This window comes from Lutjanus erythropterus, chromosome 4 (assembly GCF_056507025.1).
Source record: "Lutjanus erythropterus isolate fLutEry1 chromosome 4, fLutEry1.hap2, whole genome shotgun sequence".
NCBI classification, from domain to species: domain Eukaryota; kingdom Metazoa; phylum Chordata; class Actinopteri; order Lutjaniformes; family Lutjanidae; genus Lutjanus; species Lutjanus erythropterus.
In genome coordinates, this window is record NC_139320.1 from 40,763,060 (window position 1) to 40,771,817 (window position 8,758).

An 8,758-nucleotide genomic window follows, 5' to 3' on the forward strand; every position below is an offset into this window, starting at 1 on the left:
CCAGAGAACACATCTACCAAATGAAATCCAAAATCTGGGCTGTATATAATGTCAGTCAAAACTCCAGCAGTCTTATTTCACTGATCATTTTAAACCAGACACAACTGAAGGAAAGCAGCATAAACATGATTGTAGAGTCGTGTATTACATGAAAAATCATGTGCAGATAATACAGATAAATCAACACAAATCTGTGGTTATAAAAAAAAATACAGAGGCTTCGAAATGTAGCAGTCAAAAACAATATATTTAGATAAAAATGTACAACTGCTGTTTTGAAGTTGGAAAACATTACCAACACAGACAGTGCTTTGATGAACATGAAATCATCTTTTCTTGTAGACACAAGGCTTCAACTGTAGTCCAAATTTCTTTATATTTTCTGGAGCACTTCCCGTCTTCACTAATTCAAAGGAGTAGAAATGAGTGTTCTCTGTGTCCTAGAAACACAGAACAAAATACATTAATCTTTACATACAATCAGTCACTGAACAGATGTATTATATGCAGGCTAACTTTAGTAAGTTTGCCTCCAGCACATCATGTGGTGAAACACTTGTTCGGACTGAGCTCTTCATATATCACGTTTGTCTACCTTTAACACATTTAACATTAGCTACCAGTAAACCAGTTTACTAAATATTCTGTTCAACCTGAGGTTTCCTTCCTTCTTCATTACGTTTCATTTTAAAAACAACCGTGACATTAATATTAGGTTATTAATATTTTTTAAAAAATAGCACAACAAGGAATGTAGACAAATAAGAAAGTGTCTCTCCGCCTCGGTAAACATGGTCACTGATGTCATCTCGTGTGTTGCCTCACCTTGGACGACATCTTGAATCCCAGATTTGCCAGTGCAGTGGTGAAGCTCCGTACGTTCTCAAACCTACTCGCCACTTCTGCTATTTTAAGGACACCCCTGTAATAACAACACAAAAAGTTACACAGACATGTATTATATATACAAAACTGACATGCCTTTACTCTTACTCTTTACTTTCTGCAGGTTTCAAGAAGATAAATTTAAGACCATAATGAATGCAATTTAAAATCTATTTCACGTCCATACCAGCAAAAACAAAACAAAACAGTATGTAAATTAATTTCTTAATGAAATCTGCCGATCCAAATCACGTAATCTTAGAATTAGAAGGTGAAGCATGAAGATAGCTGGATGGGCTCCTATATATTCTGACCATGTTGGATAGTTTGCATTGGTGTTACAGCACCAATGAAGTTGTTACAGCATGAGTCACACACTTTTTTTTCTCCAAAAACACATTTGAACGCAAGACAAGCAAGAAATTTTGACTTCATAATCCAATCAATTTTAGATTTAAGACTTAATTACACAGCTTTCTTAAGTACTCAATTCTGTTGGGTCCTGCACCATCCCGTCAAGGTTTATTCTGCAATAATGACCCAGTTACTGTACATTATCCCCTACTTAAAGACTGACTCAATATCAATATCACATGTTTTACCCCATCTTTAAGACTCGATTGGCCTCTGTTAGAAAATCTGCCAGGTTGGTTCCCATGAGCGACAGGCAGAACACAGCGATGTCCACTGAAGCATCTTTAAGTGGGACCTGCACACAGAGAACGTCTTTTATTTTCTAGCAATCACACAAACCATACCTGAATTAGCATTAAAAAATATTACACTCACATTGGCCATGTCACAGACTGTCGCCAGCTCAGAGGCAGCTGCCAGATCAAAGCTGTGCACTTTGTTCTTCACACTGCGTGCTATTTTACAATCACCACAACCAAAGTCTGCAACCACCAGAGAGGAAGGTCTGAAATAAATGAAACAGTGTTTAGTGTGTTTACAAGCACAGGCTATAAAACTGAAACAACAGCTCACCTTTAAATAAAATTTAAAGCTACAATCTACACAATAAACCAAAGCTGACATTAACAGCAGCATCTTCTCACAGCAGCCAAACGAAGCATCAATTAAACACCGGCGGAGCATCAGCATCATCCTCCTGCATTACTCCTCACTGACAAAACATCTTCAGCTGAGTAATGTTCTGGACACACAGCACAATTACCTGCCTAAAGAAGAAATGTGAAGGATATTTTACTCTTTTAAAGGTATAGAGAGATGGCCCTGTTAATGGCTTGAGAACAGAATGAGTCTGACTCACAGGGCTGTTAACAATGCAATTTATGAGATTTAATGCGCAAAACTTCAGTACACTGAAGTTCAATCAAATGAGTCACAACGCTTATTGTTCAAAAGGTGTTGAACTGTGCAGATGTCGAGCTGAAATGACACAGATTCTTCTGTTTTTTCCTCAGTTGGGTTGTAAAGTATGTGTGTGTCACCATGCAGTTTTGCACTGAACTTCACTGCAAGTTTTGTTACTTTATTTTCCTTGCAAATTTGTCACTAGGGGTGAACTATGAGGTAAAACTCAGTACCATACCAATTACCTTACAAATTACAGTACAATTACTTCCCTCAAAGGAGGAAGCTGCTCAAAGACCTGGGAGCAACTGGTGAGCATTTTTCTCAGCCTGATAACTGGACTAAAATGAAGAAACTGATGGAATATCTACACAAGATTATAAGTAAGTATTAAAATTTGGTACTGAAAGACAAGGCATTTTTCGCACTATGACTGTACCATTTAAAGTTCGGTGCTCAGACTAAAAACCAGTTAAAAACACTTGTTGAACCTTTGCAAGGTAAACTGCAAAACATTTATTTCAGGCATTCAAATCCTGAAGCATTAAAATGTTCAAATCTTATGTTTAACTACATAAAAATAAGTCCACTTAATAGCTATTTGTAGCTTCAAACCACATCCTGCAGTCTTCAGCGAATGTAGCTCACAGAAGTGTCCTTGGGTTTTGAATTGACCCTAACTCTCCTTTAAACCCCACATTGATTTTATTATTAAAAGGACATACAGCTGTCTCAGTTCACTTTATTGCTCAATTAATTGTTTAACCTTCAAAGTCAGATAAGAATAATTTGTCAGTGGTTACGTACCTGTTATTGATTATGCTGACACAATCAGCAACACCTCTATCACTTACTCTTAGGCCCCTTAATTTTCTGTCTAATTGTCTGTCGATTTGTTTTAAGATGTCTGCACAGATGTCACTATTATTTCACACTGTCACTTAACTGGTTGCAGCCTAAATCCAGAGGAAAATTTTACTGAGCTCAGTTCAACTTCAAACGTGTTTAATTGTCCTTCTATTTGACACAGGTTTTGGATTTGTGTAGATCTTCATGTGCAATATCAAATTTTCAATGCCCACATTTACCATTTGCAGTGTATGTTTTATAAAACTGTTTTTGTTTTGATGCATTTTATTTTGTATTTGAGTCTATAGGACCATCTTGGGATGCTACATCTCAAGGGAATATCCTTTCAATATATTCACCTAATTGACAGACATGTGAGACTTCAGTTTCACTTTGTTGTTTAGGGGTTGTGGAGTTCTACTCTTAGGTGACATGAGAACACCTTAGTCAGCTCCATTTGCTGAAGAAGTGCAGCTGAAATCTGATAGTAAAGGAATTTTTAACTTTTTTTGTTATACATACACTTCCTGAAGGTCAAGAATGAATTTCCATGAACAAATTATACATCTTGAGCTGAAATACTAATTTCTACCTCACATTGTTTTGTTCGAAGTGTTGAATTATATGCAGAATCGCGCATTAACTATAAAATCTCACTTTTGTTGGATGTAGGAGATGATCGCATCCACAGGATTGGAGGGCCACCTCTGGACTTGTGCCGTGTAACCTCTGTGGTAGATCCCAAAGGCCTGCGGATCCTGCGTGAACATGCGCTTCGCCTCGCCGCTGGTTGTGGTATACAAAACTTCGTTAATGTAGCGGAAACGAGCGGACTCCAAACGCTGCTCCATGCGGGACCTGAGGGAGGCTGAGCGGTCCATTTTCACCTCTTCTGCTGGTGCTGCTGGTGCTGCTGGTGCGTCTTGGGTCTCTGCAGGACCCTCCTGTCGGTCCGTTTCCTGGCTGTGGAGCATTTTCCGAAGCTTCGCTCTTTTCAGACACTCTTCTTTGCCCGGCTCAGGTTTCAGTCTTTTCATGAATACCTGGTGCTGATCGTCTGTGATCTCCACTGCAGGTTCCCCTGCTTTCTGTTTTGATCCATCAGCAGAAGATTCAGTTGCTTTTTCAGCTTTGCCACCTTTTGTTTTTTTCTTCTTTTCAGTCTGCTTTTCTTCTCTGAGTGTCTCTGTTGTACAGGATGTGTCAGTGTCTCCTTCATTCTTTTTCCTTTTCTGTGGTTTACAGTCCTTTTCCTTTGTCTTCACTGCTGTCTGACTGAGTTTCTCACTGCTGTTGTTGCTATATGAATCTGCTATTTTGACAACTTCCTTTGGTTTGCATTTCTCTGCAGATTCTGTTTTATTTACTTCCTCTTCTTTGTTCTGTCTGTATTTATTTTTACACTTCTTCTTGTTCTTCATTTTGTTTTTCCACTGTTGTCTGCTCAGTTTCTTTGTGTTCTCTGGTTCGTTTACGTCCACCTTTGCAGTTGTCATTTCTTTATCCTTTGTTTCACTCACAGGCGTAGTTTTCACCTTCAAGGTCCCTTTAGGAGGAAGGAAACAAAAAAAAAAATCATCTTATAGTTCTGATTTTGACTCCAATAACTTCTTCAACCCCACAGTGGACATTAATGTATTTCAGAGGCTGTAATGAACTCAGTTTTAAAGCCAGAGTAAAGATAATGGATATGACACTAGGTGACTTAAGTCATCCATTGATACCAATGGGGAGGGGGCTGAATAATGCTCAAAAATCAAGCTAAATTTTGGCCTGACATGGCCATTTTCAAAGGTCCCCTGTCCTCTCACCTCCAGAAAATGGGGTCTACAGGCACCCAAGAGTCTCCCCTTTACAGACATGCCCATCTCCTTCTAATCCCATATTGCTTTGGGCAAAAATCATGAAGTTATTTTCATGCAGTATAAATGTCTTATTTTTGCCCATTCTATTTCAATATTTCTGCATACTGGGGTCCCTAAACAGTATTGGAATTTCATAAACTGTGTCTGACTGGACAGCTGGGACTCAGTTGTATTCATGTGTGATGATGTCAGTTGTCATTGTAGCTATTGCATTATTTTCACTGTCAACTAATCTGTTGATTGTTTTCTTGATTAATCACTGAGTTGTTTTGTCCATAAGCCAATAATATTCAGTTTAATGTCATGGAGGAGTAAAGAATCCATAAAGTATTCACACTGACATTCAGAAAAACTTACTCAAACCAATCACTTATCATCATGGTTGGCAATTAATTTTAAATCAATAAATCATTGCTCGTCTAATCAAAGCCTCATAACTATGATTATGGGGGATATGGGGCGGTCTGTGAGCAATCCGCAGAACAGGAGTGCTCACCATCCAATTGCCAAAAAATGCAGTTCTTACAGAAAACTCCAAAAGTTTTTGACACAAATCACAGTATGTTATTTTTCTATGGTCTTCCTCAAGGTCTTAGTCTTAGGTTTTAATTGTGGTGTTTTGTTTTGTTCCCATTTTTATCATTTCTTGAGTGCTTAAAATGGTTAAATTGTGCACCCTATCTGTGTAATAGATGGTATCAATCCAAAAACTAGCACAACAGCGAATAGGACATAATAGAGCATGGAAATAACCCCAATATACTTCAGTCATAATGTTCCAAGCCCTTACACTAAACTTTCAAAATTTGAGCTGTGTAAAGAAAACACAATGTTTATTACAGATTTATGGCTAGAAAAACTCACATGGAATACTGAGCTGCATCAGCAATTAACATTCAGTTTCTAAGCTTTCTGGCAATATATGCCATTTCAATGTGTCATATACTGTTGACCTGCCATCTCCTATTAAAGATCCCGTCACACCTAAAAAAACTGACAAAATTGTTTCCATGGTAGGAAGGGAGAAGTGGAAAAGGTTAAAGAATTACTGACACTGTAAACTATAAATTGAATGAATGAAATGTAAACCAGTTAATTACTCACCTAATTTTTTGTCTTTCTTCTTCTTTTTTGCTGCAGGCTTCTCCTCCTCTTCAGCAGTCTGGTCTAAGTCACCATTCTCCTGCTCCTCTGTCATCGTCTTTGCCTGCTTTCGTTTTTTCCTTCGTTTCTTTTTCTTCTTACTGGGTGATGGTGTCTCTTCTGTCTCACTGTCACTGTCCTGCTGATGGCCGTCGCTCTTCCAGTCTGGAACTGATCCCAGAGTCTGCAGGGTCTGCAGCAGGCTCTTCTTCTTCCCAAGAACCTTGGACTGATCAGGGGATAAATTCAGATCATACAATTAGTCTTTTAACTAAAAAGCACAATCTAATGTGTCTGCAGTGTCACCTTTTTAGAATTTGAAAGCTTTTTGTGCTACAAACTGCATTTCTGAGGTTTCACTTTAATTAGGGCTGCAACTAATGTTTGTTTCTGTTGTCAATTAATTTGCATATTTATGTTCATGATGATCTATTACCATTGAATCTATAAAAATTAAAAAAGAAATGTGAAAAATGGTCACCACGATTTCCCTGAGCCCAAAGTGACATCTTCAAAAAGTTTCTTTTGTCCAACAAACAATCCAAAACCCAAAGACTCCTCCTTTACTGTCATATGTTTATGTATCTGTTTGCTTGTTTCTTATTCTATATAATTGCAGCATATGAAATGTTTTCAATTTTGACTGTTGTCTGGTCTTCTCTATGGTTGCAGACATCATCTGACAAAAATGAGACATGCTAATTGCTACTTACACAACTCAAGTGACAAAATAAAGCCAGCGATGGAGGAAGTAGTGATAATATATGAAAAGTAAACATACTCATAAAGCAGACTGGTTACTATCAGTGTTATGTACAACTGGATTACTATTATTGATGTATCAATGTTAAAGTGGCATGTTGTAGTTGGTCATGATGGAAATAATTTTAACTGCTTCTTTAGGTTTTGTCAGTTTAATCTGTAACAATAGATCATATTTTTTTAAATTGATACATTGTATGTAAAATTCTAATTTGAAAATTAACCAGGAATTTAAGCTCTCACATAAATGTAGTTAAGTAAAAAGTACTATATTTCTCTCTGAAATGTAGTGAAGTAGGAAAACTAAATAGAATCAAATATACTTAAGCACTGTACAGAGTAAATGCATGTCCCATCACTGAATAAAGCCATGTACCATATACAAGAGAGTGTGGAAATACTGTATCCCTGAGATCTTGCAGTAGGAAACTAAACGGAATCTATTTCTTACGTTGACATTTGTGCTGCTGTTCTTCTTCTCTGTGTGTTTGAGGACAGTTTTGCACAGGATTTGAGCGTCTTCCTCGTCACTCCAGTCTTCATCCTCGTTAAACATCTTTCCTTTAAGGACTGTGAGAAACAAACACACATAATGTTATAGTACGAAAGTCACTGTTGGAGATGAGAACAGTGTCACGTCTTCTCTATCACGGCGCTAACACTCTGCTAATTCACCTACTCACCGGATCAAAACGAGTAGATTCACTTGTCAAACTGCTTGTTTCGCTGTTTGTAGAAAAATATTGTACTTAATCAACATGTAAATATATTTAATAGCTGCAGGAATGTCTTGTCATAAGCAAAAGCCACGTTGGTTTCTCTCATGTGCGCGAAGATAGCAAAACAGAACTACAGGCGCATGTGGATGACGTAAACACCAGAGATTTCTGGGACATGTAGTTTTTGGGAGTAGTCTTGTTCTACACTACATTTCAGAGAAGAATATTGTCATTTTTACTTCACAACAATTGTTTGACAGTTTCAGTTGCTAGTTACTTTACAGATTAAGATTTTTGGGGTACAAACAATTTCAATAGTTTATGAAATATGTGACCTTTTGTTGTACATTAAACTACTCAACAGGATATACAAGTTATTTAATCAGTCGATTGACAAAAAAAATGCTTGCTACTAACTATTTTAATAGGCCTAATTGTCATTCATCAAGCAAAAACATTCAATGGTTTCAGCTGCACAACTGTGAGGAGTTACTGCTTTTCATTTTAATTATTCAAATAACTTTAATTTTGATATTTTTAAATGTTGTACTCTTGGTTAGACAAAACAAGCTTTGTGAATGTGTCACTATGGGCTCTGGGTCATTGTGACTGTTTTTCTCATTATATTCTGAATTTTTACAAACCAATCAACTGATTATTCAAAAAAAAAAAACTCACCAGATTAATCCATAAATAGTTGTAGTAGTCATTAGTTGCAGTCCTATACAAAACAATGAAAGAATTAACTCCACCTCAACTAACTACAGCAGTAAAATCTTGCTTTTACACTTATGCACGAGTACTATTAATCTCGTGATATAATATATAACAATGGAGCAGTCACGGGGGACATTTTTCTGCATTGTGTATTCTTACTTTCAACATTGCAATATTTTGCTGATTATACTTATGCGCTTTCATTTAAGAAACATATCTTTCCAGGACTTTTAAATTATAAAATAAAAAAATTATAAAAATTATAAATCACATTTTGCCTCATCGGGCTTTACAAATTGCAGCCTACAATGAATGACACCTTGTGTCATTAGAATCTCAATTTGGATTTTTAAAAAATGGAAGAATCCTCAGAAATAGCCACAGAGGAGAGATCCCCCACCCAGGCCAGACATGCAATAGATCAGAAGTCATGTGTAACAGATAAACAAAATCATATTAAATATACATTTTGATGACAGAATTTCTGATACATGCAAATTA

The 8,758-nt window shown here is 36.8% G+C and overlaps 1 protein-coding gene across 1 annotated transcript; it reads right to left on the reverse strand.

The window, feature by feature from the left end:
* Positions 1-282: 282 nt before the first annotated feature.
* rrp8 (ribosomal RNA processing 8) lies at positions 283-7,663 on the reverse strand. The gene is made up of 8 exons (XM_084717993.1): positions 7,505-7,663; positions 7,273-7,391; positions 6,021-6,288; positions 3,709-4,597; positions 1,675-1,804; positions 1,488-1,594; positions 826-922; positions 283-440 (listed from the first exon to the last, which is right to left on the reverse strand). The coding sequence occupies exons 2-8, from the start codon at positions 7,375-7,377 to the stop codon at positions 327-329; spliced, it is 1,710 nt and encodes a 569-aa protein (XP_084574119.1). The 5' UTR covers positions 7,378-7,391; positions 7,505-7,663; the 3' UTR covers positions 283-326.
* Between the last annotated feature and the right edge of the window lie 1,095 nt (positions 7,664-8,758).